Here is a 14708-nt window from a genome sequence, read left to right as displayed (position 1 = left end):
GCTATACAAAGCAAAAAACCAAAATTTAAACAATAAGTGAACTATTTTATTAGACTGCAACTTTTTTTTAACCTTGTAAATAAAAATATCTCTTTAGAAATTTTTCCCTATGTGGCATTTGAACTTGTGTAGTGGGTTTTTTTGTTTGGTTGTTTTTTTTTTTAATCAAGAACTTCATGATAGCAGTGAAGAATAGTTTCCAAAGGTGCAGAGTGGCCATGGGAACTTGAGTATGAGGATGAACATTTTAAGTCATGCTTTCATCCTTGCACATATTCTTTCTCTTCCTTGGTAGTTGCAAAGGAAGGGCTGCCTCAGTGGTTCTTTGCAGGTCCTGGGTTTCTCATACTAAGTAGTTTTTGCATTGTATATTTGCCTGTGTAGCTAGTTGTAGTTCAAGATGATTCTCAATTTCCTAAGCTTCTTGTTGGTCATCCTAGTCTCTTGTATCTGTAGTTTGCAGGTGTAGTGGTCCACTTGTCCTACCTACATTTCCTGTGTGTAATCCTGATGAGCTATTTGGGACTGCCTGTGTTGGTGAAATGTGTGATTTAAGACACTTGGTTAAACAGCTGGGCTGGAAAAGAAGACATTGGTCTCAGATTTAAGTTAAAAACTCTACATTTGCAGGTTGTTGCTTTGCAGCACTGTTTTTCTTGTAATTTAGTGTGAGCTTTGGATCTGATTTGGCATAAGTGCTAAATAGAGTGTGCTACTTAAATAACAAATTAAAGTAATCTTCCATTAACACAATTGCATTTTTGTATTTGTGAATATGTCAGAGCTGGTGCATTTCTTTGGTCAGATAGATTGTTTGTTCTGAATTTATTTGCCCTATAAAGATTAGTTAAAATTACTGCACATTAGAAGCAGAACTGTTTTCCCTCACGTTATTTAAATTATGGAAACTACTTGATATAAGAACCATTTTTTTTTTTCCCTTCTCTTCTTCTCTTCTCTCCTTAAAATTGAGACTTACCACAACTTAATTGAACCATATAGTATGAAATAAAGTAGCCCAAGCCATTCAACCCATCTCTATGTAATATTAGGTTAATTTTTTGCTCTTCAGTAATGTAGAGTCTTGAATAGAATGTGTGCTTTAATGTAGTTAATAACAAACTGTGATAATAAAGAAAAACTGAGGTAGCTAATTTAGAGAATTTCTGTGAATTATTCAAAATCCACTTCAGTATCTTCACTGGATTTCTATACCTCAACTTGTGCACACCAATATTGCTTTCAGGTTGCATTAGGCTTTTTTATGTCTAGTAATGAGGAGATGAGTTTGTTTTCAAACATCTGCTGCATTTCAGAAGATGTGGATTTGTTTATTGCTGTTGCTAATAGGCTGACAAAAAAGATCTTGCTCCTTGAAGTGAGATTTTAATAAAAGCTTCCTGTGACTTGTCACTTCTCTTATTGTACCTGAGTTTAGTTCTTTTTTTCCTTTGTGCAAAGCTAAAAGCCTACCTGTAATACTAAACTGCTTCACCTTGCATTGGGAGCAGGTGGCCTGGAGTTCAGTAGTTCCCAAAGGAGAGAAATAACAGTTCAGTTCCAAAACTGTGCATGCAGAGTGCCAGAAGCCTGGCTCCACAGCAGTTCTACCAGCCACTTAATGCTAAGGTGTTGTGCAAGATTGTCTTTGAGGTTAGCCACAAATGACAGTCATGGATCTAACAACTGGCACCTTTACATGTTACTTTGTTTTGCTAGCTTCTATTAATTGTGTTCTTAAACAGAGCAAAATGTGTGTTTTGGTTTGAGAGTCCTTATTAGTTACATTGATTCTGGAAAATCAGGTTTTTGTGGCACTAGGATTGTTTCACTTTTCAAAAATATGGTGAAATGTGATTCCCAAACACATTTTAGAATGCAGCAGTGTGTACTTCAAATTATTGTAATTGAGCTGCATTCAGACTTGCTCTTTATTTAAATTCAACACAGTTCATGGAATTCAGTGAATGCTTTGACTGTCACCTCTGTGCTCAATACAAGGTCAAAAGTCTTAAGAAAAATGTTTCTTAGTGAACATCTGCTGCTTCAGTAGTGCTGCACCACAGATCTGTCATGCCTGTCACTTGGTGACTCTTTTCTCCTTTTTAAGAGATATTTTTTTTGTCATAGTCAACTTGGAAATGGTGCAGGAAGTTCAGCAGCAGTGGTAGCAGGTTAGAGAGGTTTGCTGTCATCAGCATATGCTGGGAAAAGTGGTGATCTGGTGGTTTGCACTGATGAGATGTATTTCATGCCTTGACCTTTTGAAACTGGTAATTACATTTATTCCTGTGAATATGGTTCATGGGAAGAAGCAGCAATTGCCTAAACTCAATTATAATTTAGTGTGGGGGAGGGCAAAGGCTTGAAATTCAGAGGCTGATTTTCTTTCCTGATTTGTACCAAAGTAAAGCATGGGTAACAGGGCATAGCACAGGAATCAGAACAGCTAAAATGGATCTAAAGAAAAGAAATGTCACCTTGTAGCCATCACCAGCAAAGAAAGTGCAAAGCCTGATTTTCTCCCAGCTTTTCTGACTGGCTTCCATGCACTTTGTTGAGGCATGAAGTACCCTTGATCAAAATGAAACAGGGCATGGTCTTGCTGGTCTAGAAACATTTATCAGAAGTGCAGAATCAGATGATACTATTCCTGACTGATGTTTATCTAATCTGCTCTCAGAAGAGAAGCCCAGGAGCAGAGAGCCCATGGTCTTCTCTGGAAATTGATTTTAGTTCTTCATTGTTTTCCTACTATCTTATTTGATTCTTCTTTTGCTGCTTGTTAAGCTCCTTTTTTCTGATCTTATTCCAGGTGGATGTAGAGAACAGTGTGTTATTTTCATGCCTTTGGCAACATTTTTGAATTTGATGGCAAATTTTGAGCTAGACTAAGCAAATGCCTTTCAAATGTCTTTTTTATCAGATTGTATGAAAGATATGCTGAAGATATCAGTCTGTTTGGTATGACAGTACCAACTAGCTCCCCTCTACAAGATGGAATAGAATCTATTAACTGGAAGTGCATTCCTTTTTAACTGAATCACAAGTTAGAAACCCTATCCTCTATCTTAACCATTGCTGAACACTGATTTCCCTAGTAAGTATATACATGTAATCAGGATTGCTGTGAAGCTTTGTGTGTGAAAACTGCTTGCCCAGACTATTCTGTAGATACATACCAATGATGTTTACAGGAAGTCTGAACAGTATGTAAGTAGAAAATTACTGAATACTATGAATCTATTTACAGCATGTAAGGTTGTTTGTTTTTTTCCCTAGTGTTTAGTAATGTTTGGGAAGATCTGAATTGTATCATTGCAGTTAGTTACTTAACTTTTGATTTAGCTTTTTTCATTTTTATCTATCTATTTTTAGGGCAAGAATGTGTTGTAGGGCTGTGGCACTGCAGGCTAGCTGTCTTTAGGTAGGCATTACAGATGGGAGAAATCTTCTAAGCTCAAGTCCACTCTTACTTGCAGCTATCATTTTGATGATGACTTTGATAAACTCATCAACAGTTCAATATATAACTAAAGAATTACTTTTGCATTTTGTATGTGTTGCTCTTCTTGGAGCACTTACCTCAAAAGCTTGCTGTTCCCAGTAAAATCCTTTCCCTAATGTCCAACCTCATTCTTGGATATAAATTGGCTCTTTTCTTATCTTGTCCTTTATCTTAAAAGCTTCCTTCAGCTCCTTTCATAAATTAGGTTCTCCATTGCCATGATTATTCTGCTAGCTCTGGTCTAGTGGGAGGCCATTGTTCTTGAACACAGTTGATGAAGATTGTGATCTGTTTTCCAGATGAGGTCTCACTAAAGCCTTCTGTAATATTACTGCTGTTTTCCAGTATCTTGGGAACCTTAGAGAGTTCTCTGTTTTTCTGCATCTTCTTATTTTTTAATTAAGGAGAAAGTCTCATAATTATATTCTGTGGTGGAATTGGTCAATGAACACCTTCTCACAGTATTTCAGTCCTCCTTTAATAAAAAATCTGTGTGACAGGCAATATTTAGAATAAACCCCCATGTTCTCAGCATTTACAAATGCATTTTTGCACTTGGTACTTATTTTAAAGAATGGTTTCCTAAGACTCATGTGTAGATGTTTTGTTATGTAGTCTTGTGTATTTTCTTTCCCCAAAAGCCCATCACAGTGAAACATTCTTTTACAGCTGCTGCTGAAAAGCATTTCTATATGTCTGTTAAAGGTGGTTATTTCTTTATGAGTTAAAAGTACTTAATCTTTCTTAGGCTTTAAAAACTATGTTGACTCCTCAGTACCACAAATTCAGAGTAATTTCAGAGTGTGCTGCTGTGACTCATCCTAGGCAAAGGAACCTAGAAGATTTTTATCCTGTATTTGATGGCCAGACAAAATCAAACTTTGAAAAAGCCTGTTTCTCCTCCACCTCATTTTTTGAGCTGTCTAGGTGATAATCCTAACAAACAGTGCACATTTGTATTTGATTCAAGGGAAAAGTGCATGAAGTGCATAGTTTTCCCAGCCTTTTGAGTTCTCTTGCAAAAGAATTCTGTCTCCCAGGCGACGATTAAAACTGGGGAAATTGCTCTTTGTTGGAGTCCTGTTCCCCTCCAAAGCTCCAGAGGCTACCAGCACTTGGCACTTCCCCCTTCACATCAGTGTGGTGTTCCCAGGAGCTAATACTTTTGTTCCTTTATGCAGGGATAACTTGGGTAAAAGAAAAACACCCCACAATTTGGGATAGCACCACAGTGTGACCTTTCCTCTGCTGTCCTACACTTACAGCAGTGAAATAACTATAGCAAATTGACTGATACTTTGATCCATTTCTTTGCTTTAACAAGCTTGATTAAATTCTAATTAAATATTTGTTAGCTTATGTCTGGAGAAAAATGCATACGAGTGTGTATATATATATGAAAAAAATATATTTATAAAATTACATACCTCTGCAAATGTATTGGTCTCATTGCTACTGTATAGTGCCAGGTAGAAGTCAGGGGTACATGGCACTTAGATGCTTTGCTCCCAGTCCATCATCTAGGATATAGGGTCTCTTTCTCATGCACATTGATAATCAAGGCAACTTTCATACCTAACATAAGCAGAGGTGGCTAACCTGGGTTTTAAAACTGAGCAGCTAAATCTCATATCCTTTGTAAAGAGCTCAAAAGAAACATCTATCAAAATTCAGTCCTAGATGTTTCTCACCACTCTGGTCACTGTCTTGAGGAAGGTGAAACGTTGCTGCCACCTTGAGGTTGTTATCTTGTGTCTACATTGTGAAACTTGGCAGTATGCTAGAGTTTAATATATTGACTCTATTTTATAAAAGTTAATTATTGGGAGTGCATAGAGTGAGTCAGCGAGCAGTTGTGGTGGGTGTTAGCCAAAGACACAGCCAAGGGTGGGAATGGTTTCAAAGCACAATGTTTGAACCTTGTTCTCTGTAGCAGCAAAAAATCAAGAGGGAAGACTGTGCAGGGTGAGGAGTTACAGGTGGAGACTGTGGCATCTTCTGCCATTTGTTCATCCTTCTAACTCTAGGGATGAAGTGGCCATGGGATTCCAGCGTGGACTAATGAGCCTGCTGTTTGTACAGTTCCTGAATCTGGTCTACAACCCTAATTCCAACAAAGCTGCAGAGCAAACTGAATAAAAAAGTTATGCCCAGTACATTGCACTTCTTAAAATCAGACTTCCCCATGCCTCCAGTAAGAGCAGGGTATAATAGCAAACAGATTTTCTGTAAGAGCACTTAAAAATTTATGCACTCAGGTGATAGACAGGTTCAAAGACCAGAAAAGTTTCTTAAAATTCCATCTCCTCCTGTGTTTGTGGGAGATCATTTCAGTTGAAAACAAAGATCTTGCATTTGCTTTCTCTAGTCTCTTCCCTACCCTCCTTCTTTTCCCTAAAGGGAGGGATAATCCAGTGCAAGTGTTTTCAGCTTTGTGGTTTCATATTAAATGGAGATTTCCATCACAAGAGGAGAGACTTGGAGCAACTATTAAATAAAGTTAATTCACTAAATTGCATTGTGTGTTGTTTCAACCCAATCCAGTGATGGTGACGTTGATGGATTAGGCTTCCTCAGCACAATGGTGTGAAAGAGGAGTATGGTGTTGAAAGCACCATCACTGGGTGAAATTTTAAGTGTCCTTGCCCAATTTTCAATTTGATTAGCTATGTCTTATGCCTCTAGGGGTTTTTTGGAGGTAGAGAGGTGAGGGTCCTAATAAAAAAATATTATTTGTTTTAACTGACTATTGAAATGACCTCTTTTTATACCCCAGAGAAGTTCTGAAGTGGAGTTTTCACGAGTAGTTTCATAGTAGCAGTGAGCTAAGGAGTCACTGCCCCATTGCCTAGGGCAGCTGCCTGTGCTGGCACAGTCCTAAGAGCAGGGGTTGTACCTACACATAGCTCAGTACCCCACACTCCTGTCAAATCTTGTGAGTATGTTTTGTAGAAAACTTCTTTTGGTATTTTTTCCCTCGTTCCCCAGCTGAAGCTACACTATGGGTCCCTCTCTTCACATTTTTATTGCCTCATATCCCTGATGAAGATATACTGAATGTTAACAACTTGTGTTCTTCTGTTCTTCCTTTCTTCTTCCACTGTGTTGAGGTCTAGCACACCTTCTGTGTCAGAAGAGTGTATCAGTGGGGCTGGAAACAGTGCTAGGTCTGTTCAGGTTTGAAGATAGTCTTCCATGTCCTCACACCAATATAAATAAAAAATGTCCCTGCTCATGGCAGAGGGGTTGGAACTGGGGGATCCTTGGGGTCCCTTCCAACCCTGACAGATTCTGATCTGTTTTAGCAGAGGACTTTAGAGCCCTAATGGCTCAATGGTTGGACTTGATGATCTTGGAGGTCCCTTCCAACCTAAAGGATTCTATGGTTCTATTTGAAGAAAAGATGGAGCAACTTCAGTCCCTTCAGGCCCATGCCCTCACATCTCCTCTTTCCACCCCCGGAGTCTTTTGGTTCTTTCCATTTCTACATCTCTCTCTCCCTATGCCCCATGTCACCTGCTAGAAAACTTGACTCTACCTTCTTACCAAACCATCATGATACTTCTCAGTTTCTTTCCTTTCTTCCAGAAATCTTTCCTTTCTTTTTATACCTGCATTTTGTTGTTTCCAAGCTGTTTACACACTCTTGAGCCCTCACTTTTTAGACTTCTTACCTTTTCTTCCTTACTTGCAGTCAGCTGCCACCAGATTGCTTGGAAAGTGCTATAATTTTTCATGGGTGCATCAGCTGTCATGGCCAGTTTAGCTGTCCAAAATCATCCTTCATCACTCTTGTTTCTTCCCTGAGAAACACTTGGCTTCACTGAGATCCTGAATTTGGAATTGTAGAGTTTACTTAGAGAAAATTAAGTAGACAAATGTAATGTAATGGTTGCAAAACTGTCAATGTAAAAGCAAGCTAGCCACATCTGCTTGGGAGTCTGGGGAAACCTTACATCAGTTAAAGATGTGGTACTAAAGCATGTGAGGTTTGGGGTTTTAGTTTTGTTCAGGTGTCTCCTGTGTCACTTACAAGTACTGGGTTGCCTTCCCTTTGATTTTTATAAGTTTTACTGTTAAAACACTGTTAGATTTTATGTTCCCTGCCATCTTACTGTTCACTATGCTACAGCACTGACAATTGCAAAACATCTAATCTGATCTCTGAAGGAGTTTGTGGGACTGCAGGGTGGGAAGGTCATCTGTGTCTACAGAAGGGAAGCCAGTTTTCTGTACTTCTTCAGCTGAAAGAAGTCTGGACACTAGATGGATAGTTGAGAAGGGGTTCCCTGCCATCTTACTGTTCACTATGCTACAGCACTGACAATTGCAAAACATCTAATCTGATCTCTGAAGGAGTTTGTGGAACTGCAGGGTGGGAAGATCATCTGTGTCTACAGAAGGGAAGCCAGTTTTCTGTACTTCAGCTGAATGAAGTCTGGCCACTAGATGGATAGTAGAGAAGGGGTAAATAAATAAAAGCTTACTTTGCAAGCCTTGATCTTTCAAGGAAATTTAATGATTGGAGTCAGTATTGAGAATGTGTTTGCCTGTCTTGACACTCTATAATAACAGTGTGTTTATCCTGAAATAATTACATTGGAAGCTGAAATGGTTTTAAAGTAATTGAGCCTTACTCTTGTACAAATAATTAATTAGTGTCTTCTCAATGTCCTTAAGAAGATGGTCTGTATTTCCTGGTGTGCTCAAACCACAGTGTTAGCAGATATTCTGTTGCTACTGGAGTTGGAGTCCCTTCCTGTGGAATAAAACTGGATGCATTTGGGTCCTTCTGTGGCCCTAAGGTGTGTGACAAAACCCATGTACAAAGGTGCTGCCCAGAAGGTGGCGTTTGTGTTTAAATTTCTGCTGTGTTCAGGGAGAGTGAGCAACAAGAGAATTAGCCATTACCTCTTGAGTGCTTGGAGATTAGTGAATTTTTAGGCCAATTGTGTGTTGTTGAAAAGAAATAGATCTGTTCTACAGAAAAGGAGATTCAGATCATGATCATTTCCTTGTTTTGGGCACTGCAGCTTTTTTTGTCCTCTGTAAAAAGAGGAGCTGAAACCTCATTCTTTCCTTGATGAATTTGAAAAGAAACAACTGTAGGCATTACAGCTGTACAAGCACAGAGTGCCTGGGTTAGGTAATTTTCAACTATTTAAAAGCATTTTTTTAAAAGAACATGGTTTTCAAATGTGGTGACTTACCTTTATGTTGTCTTTACTCAGTAATCTGTATAAGTTTAATAATTATTGCATGTGAAGATGCAACAAGAATGTACTATCAGAATTTAATAACACTGATTTCTAATGCTAATTACATTTCCAAAGTTATGAATATGGAAAATAAATCTGGTAAGGCTAAAAAGCTGATGTCCTTTTCACTCTGTTTTATTGCAGCCAGAGACTAGAAATGAAAGCACAAGTTGCAGATGCCTTCATAGCAAAATTCCAGCTGACAGCAGATGAAATGAACATCCTTCGAGGCACGAAAGAGGAACCAATCACTGAGGTAGCTCAAGCAACACTAAAAGCTTTGCCCTGAACCAAAATGGGGAAGTGTTCTAGCAGATCTCTGTACACGAGATCTTCCTGTCAGTTTGTAATTTCAGTTTTTATGCAGGAATGTACCTTTTAACAAAATGGTGAATTTCTGATGATTTTGAAACGTGTGGTGAAAGATTCAAGTAACAAGAAGGAAAATCATTAAGAAATTCTAGTTTGCATGAGGTGTTTGAGGGGCACGTGAGCTGTTGTGTGGTTCTACACTTCAAAAAGACCTTTGTGAAGAGTGAATTGTCAGTGAAAGTGTTTTAAAACATCACATAAATGAAGCAAATAAGACATTTTGAGCACTTCAGTAATATGTACTACTACTCATGTGCATATGTTTTGCATAGGCATGGGTACAGGTAGTCAGTGACTTGAAACTAAAGCTTAGGTTTTTCCTCATTATTTGGTTCATGAAGATAACTAGGTGCTGATTCACTTTTAACCACCTTCCCAAACAAGTTTTTGAATACATTTACTGTTTGAATAAGGAGGCACATTGTTCTGCAGTAAAAGCAAACTGAATAATGAGAGGACTGAGTACACTTAATAGATTTTTGTTATTTTAGTTGAATAGAAACCTTCACTTAACTGTAGGCAACCTGCTGAGACATACTATCTCCTTTCCACAGGCATCCTCTTTGTAGTTAAAGCATTATTAGAGGCATGGAACAGATAACCATAAACAGTGCTAATGAAAGCATAAATGGAATGTGTTAAATGATTGTGCCCTTGAGTAATTGCTGTGTGCTTTTGTACCAACTATTACCATGAAATAACATTGAGGCTTCAAAAAAGCACATGGTGCAGGGAGCAATGACACCAGCACTGTGACATTCATCCAGTGCTTGGTTTGCAGCAGAACAAGGATTAGTCCTTTTTATACTTTGGTCTGTCTAAAAAATGTGCAGAGGTAACTGAGATATAATCCTAATTATACTACTGAAATGTCAGACTTAGTAAAATCATGTTTGTACTTTTGCCCTATGATGGAGTCAACCAGTGTGGCTAAAACATTTTTAGTCAGATTCTGTTTTGGCAATTTATTTATTTTGTTGCCCTGAAGGAAGAGTGATTTGGGTTTTTTGGATTGTCAGCACAGTGGATGCAAGGCCATAGGTTAATTCAGTGTCCTAATTCACTTAGAATATGTATGTTTTGTGTGAATTGAGCCAGAATGAAGCTCTACTTTCCTAAAGCAAACTGTATTCAAGTCACAAAAGATATAACAGACATCTGAATTATGTAGTCTCCTCTGTGATATTTGAAAGATGCCTTGGTAGTAAGACATGTTAGTGGATTTCCATTTGCTCTCTGAAACAGTTACAAAATGACCTTTTTGGCCATATATCCCTCTTCTAGGGTTTGTTTTGCTTCACTGTTGCTGCTGAGTTATCCAGAAGGGAAACGTGGTCCTGGAAAACTTTGGTCTAGTCTGTTACACATGTTTGATTTTTCTTAGAAATTGTTACCCCATTATATGAAAAGAAAAAGTATCAATTTTTATAGTCATTGTATTTTGTAATGTTTGCTCTTTAGTTGCTAATGTTAATGGTGAGAAGATGATGGAATACAAAGTAACATCCTCAAAAGCTTCCCATAGTGTTAGTTAATAACTGTAAAACATACACATGCTACATAAAAGATGGGTGAAACCCACATCTTTGCTGCTATTACTTTTGGGGTTTTTTTATGAAAGACATGATGTAATGGGAAAGAAAAAAAATCTAAGGTTCTTATAAGGTGGAATGAAAGGTGAGGGGTGGCAGAGGGGGGCTTGTATTTTAGAAGCAGCACTTGGAATGTGCAAGGAACTTAAGTATGGAATTGAAAAGGAGAGGGATATAAATTTGAATAAGATAGTGCTTTTAAACACTGCTTTTTTTTTTGCCTTTTTTTTTTTTTTTCTAATGATCTAGGATTTTTTCAAGGCTTTGGGAAGAGTAAAGCAAATTCATGATGATGTCAAGATTCTCCTCAGGACAAATCAGCAAAGGGCAGGGTGAGTGCTACTTAAAGGAGTGCAAGATAACCAACATCTACTAGTTAAAACCAGAAGTTACAGCAAGGTCTCATTCTTTACTTCCTATGAGTACACAGAGGAGTTCAGAAAAAAAACAAAGAACACTAAGTTTTTTAATTTTCATGGGTTTAATAATGGTGTGTTTTGCTTGATTTGTACATGCCTTTGCCAGTACTACCTAAAATAATATGTGCAAATAAGATCTTTTTGTCTTTTAGCTTGGAAATTATGGAGCAGATGGCCTTGCTGCAAGAGACATCTTATGAACGACTTTACAGATGGACTCAAAGTAAGATTAAGAATGTTTTTATGGTTTTGAATTTTATTATGATTCTTTTAATTCCCTGATGTGGATTGAACTCAGCAAAAACCCTTTCCAAGATTCATTAACAAGGTTTTGGGTTTCCTTCTTAGTAAAAGATTTGTCATGAACTAAATAGTTAATTGGAAATTTTCTTGGGTTTTTGAGCCAGTCTCATCTCTGTTATAAAAATGTATTCTTTGTTTGCATTTTTAGATGGTTTTCCACAGAGAACAACTACAGTTTGCTAGTCTAAGCAATTGTTAAGTGTATTGCATTTCATTTCCCTGCAGTTTACAGGAAAGTTGTTGGTTTTGACAATTTGGTAGTAAGATGTAGGTTAGCAGAGGAGTGGCATATTACCTTTAAAAAAGAGAAAAAACCCCACCACCCTATTTTTTCAGGGTGCCCTTTTGAATGATTGTATGTGATTATTTTTTGCTTATGTGCTCTGGATCCAAGTATTAGTGTGCAGTGTAACATCTTGATAGTGTAAAATGTAGATGCTTTTTTATTATTTCTGTCTTCTCCTAAGACATGGACAGGAAGATTTGTGAAGAAAAGCTGGTGCAGTGGGATGCTATATTTCAGTGGATGCTAAAGCCTCACATGATGGCTGTAGCTTCACCCTAATGAAAATTCATTATTTTTAGGCCAGTGTTTGATTTAGTTTGTATGATTTTCATGTTCTTGCATGACCTATATAAGTTGATATAGTTAATGTGATTAAAGTGAAAACAACCCCACCAACCAACCAACAAACCAAATCTACAACTTTCTTAAATATTTGCTCTCTTTTTCCTTAGTTGTTTACCTGGAATGTTGTAGAGTTACAAAGGAGCCTGACAGAATTCTGGTTGTTCAGACTGATCATTTTTACATGAGTGCAGATAGATACTAATCTTCCTTTAATATTTATTATTCTTGAGATTTGTGACAGACATCCATTTTACAGAGAATTACTACTTAGAGAGGAATTTAATTACACTAATGAACTAGGTCAGGTAGCATGTTCTGAAGGCTTCAATTCAAAATCAAAAGGCTTTGAGTTTTTAACTATTTTTCTTATTATAAAAGGCATTACAGAGTAAAAAATGCACTTTTATCTGTGTTGGTATTTTATAGATGAATGCAGGACTTTGACACAAGAATCATGTGACATTTCTCCAGTTCTTGCACAAGCCATGGAAGCCTTACAGGATAGACCTGTCCTGTATAAGTAAGTCAATGTTTGTGAGTATCTCTAAGAGAAATTAGTATTTCCAGTCTAAAATTTAAAGAAAGGCATGAATTACAGTGCAAAGGATGGTGGCAATTTACTCTTTTGTCAGATTTTTAAAACATTAGAAGATAACATCATATTTCATCTTAAAATTTCAGAAGTCTTTTTGACATAATTATGGTACAGTAAATGTCATTGGACTTTTTCCAACTTACTGGTTTCTAATTTAAGTAAAATGTCAGGCTGTTTTCATTTTAGTCTAAATTAATTATGAATTTCTGCTGCTCTCATTGTAGGGTTTTTCCAAGTAAAAAAGTGCAGTCCAAAGCATGTGATTGTCTCATTAAATTCCCAAAGTAAAAAATTATATAAGCTAACCAGCTGCTACTGAAGTGCTTCTGGGAGTGAGAAAGTCTCCCATTATGAGTTATACACTGTTCTATTAACAATAACCCACTACAGAGGGGCCTCTAAAGTGTAGGGTTACTTTTATAAGTACGTATGTATAAAACCTACTACTGTTAGTTCTTGCTCAGAATTTTCTGAAGGGACTTCTGAAGGTAAATGAAATGGTTGTTAGCTGAGAGAACTTAACCACGAGGTGGCACTGCAAGAGCTCTTTTTATTGACCTGACCATCCCTGAAGAGGTAGTACTTAAATTTCTTTGCTTTTTAGTTTTGGGTTGGTTTTTTTTTGGGTTTTTTTTGTTTTTTTAATGCATTCATCATATATTGCAACTCCTACAGATGACTTTTAGCCACAGGCACCTGGGACTGCAGAGCACTAGGCAGTTTTTGGAAGGCTGGCCTTGTCTTTAGGAGTGTCAGGTGTGTGAGGATGTAGGTATGTGGCACTGTAAGTCTCCATGGGGCAATTCACAAGGAAAATACACAGTGCAAGTGGACCTTGAGAATGCTGCCAGTATGAGAGAGAGTGCCAGCTCTGGAGCCCTCAACACAGGAGGGACATGGACCTGTTGGTGCAGGTCCAGAGGAGAGCCACAAAGCTGATCCGAGGGCTGGAGCACCTCTCCTGTGAGGACAGGCTGAGGGAGTTGGGGCTGTTCAGTCTGGGCCACAGCTGGGGATTGCAGAGTCCTTTCCTGCATTCTCCCCCCCACATCCTCTTCACAGCTGCAGAGGATCAGTCACAAGTGTGTTCACAACATTTTATAGGATTCTTTATAGATACAGTTGATATTTTCCATAATATTTTGTTAAATTACGTTACTTCCAATCTTCATAAAACCATTGGTTTGCTTTCTTAACATGTGGGGGAAAAAACCCTTCTGTATAAATCTGCAGCTGGGCAGTTTAAAATGAGTCTGCAAAAGAGGCTTTATTTATTTCTGGCACTTCTCACAAACACCAGTACTAGTATTACCAGTGGTAGAACTTGGTAGATGGAAGTTTTCTTCTGCCAAAAAGGCACAAGTGAGCAGTGCTGGAGAAGCTGCAGCCATATGTCTCTTATCCTAGATTATCATGCCTAACCGCTTGCTACAGCAGTACTGATGCTTTACATTTTAGGTGCCAAGATTTAGTTTATTCCCTTCCAAAAATTTTTGTATACCTTTAGTACATAACTGCTGACTTTAATATTTAAAAATTAGGTCACAAACATAATTTTAAATTGTTGGGTTTCTGCATATAAGCACTGCTATCTGAACTAAACACTTTTTCTCCAAATCACTGCCCTTGTATCTGATAAAAGCTTGTGATTTGCTTGGGTGAAAGTGAGTAAGATGGAGAAGGACAGGAGTTTAGAAACAAAAAAAGGAATTCCTGTTTTCTTATAGTGACTTATGTCTTGTTAACTTAAGGTGGCAGAAAGACTGCACCATAGTTGGACTTCTGGGAACTGCAGTCAGCAGGGGTCTGAAATAAACATTTCAGTTCAGTTTTTGTTTGGTGGTTCTAACAGAAAAACTGAAAACTGTTTCATAAGAAATACATGGAGTTACAGCTCAAAGCAATTCCACCATCTTCTTCCTCTTCCACCATCCACTCTGGTTTTCAAAGCTTTCACCTCCTTCCTCTCTCCTCAGTGATCATTACTGTTTCTTTTAAAAAATTGAAGCTGGGCTGAAAAGAATCCAAAT

General features: G+C 37.7%; 1 protein-coding gene across 1 annotated transcript in view; it reads left to right on the top strand.

Moving 5' to 3' along the window:
- LOC103778429 (conserved oligomeric Golgi complex subunit 6) overlaps positions 1-14708 on the top strand; it is a gene marked incomplete at both ends in the record, with an annotated part of 26936 nt that overhangs the window by 5970 nt on the left and 6258 nt on the right. Inside the window, 4 exons of the mRNA XM_008946018.1 lie at positions 8911-9022; positions 10980-11062; positions 11302-11372; positions 12510-12603. Of these exons, the coding sequence (XP_008944266.1) occupies positions 8911-9022; positions 10980-11062; positions 11302-11372; positions 12510-12603 (360 nt within the window). The remainder of the gene's footprint in view (positions 1-8910; positions 9023-10979; positions 11063-11301; positions 11373-12509; positions 12604-14708) is intronic.

The sequence above is a fragment of the Merops nubicus genome, unplaced genomic scaffold, assembly GCF_000691845.1.
Source record: "Merops nubicus isolate BGI_N331 unplaced genomic scaffold, ASM69184v1 scaffold15028, whole genome shotgun sequence".
NCBI lineage: Eukaryota > Metazoa > Chordata > Aves > Coraciiformes > Meropidae > Merops > Merops nubicus.
This window is presented reverse-complemented; position numbering and strand designations above follow the sequence as displayed.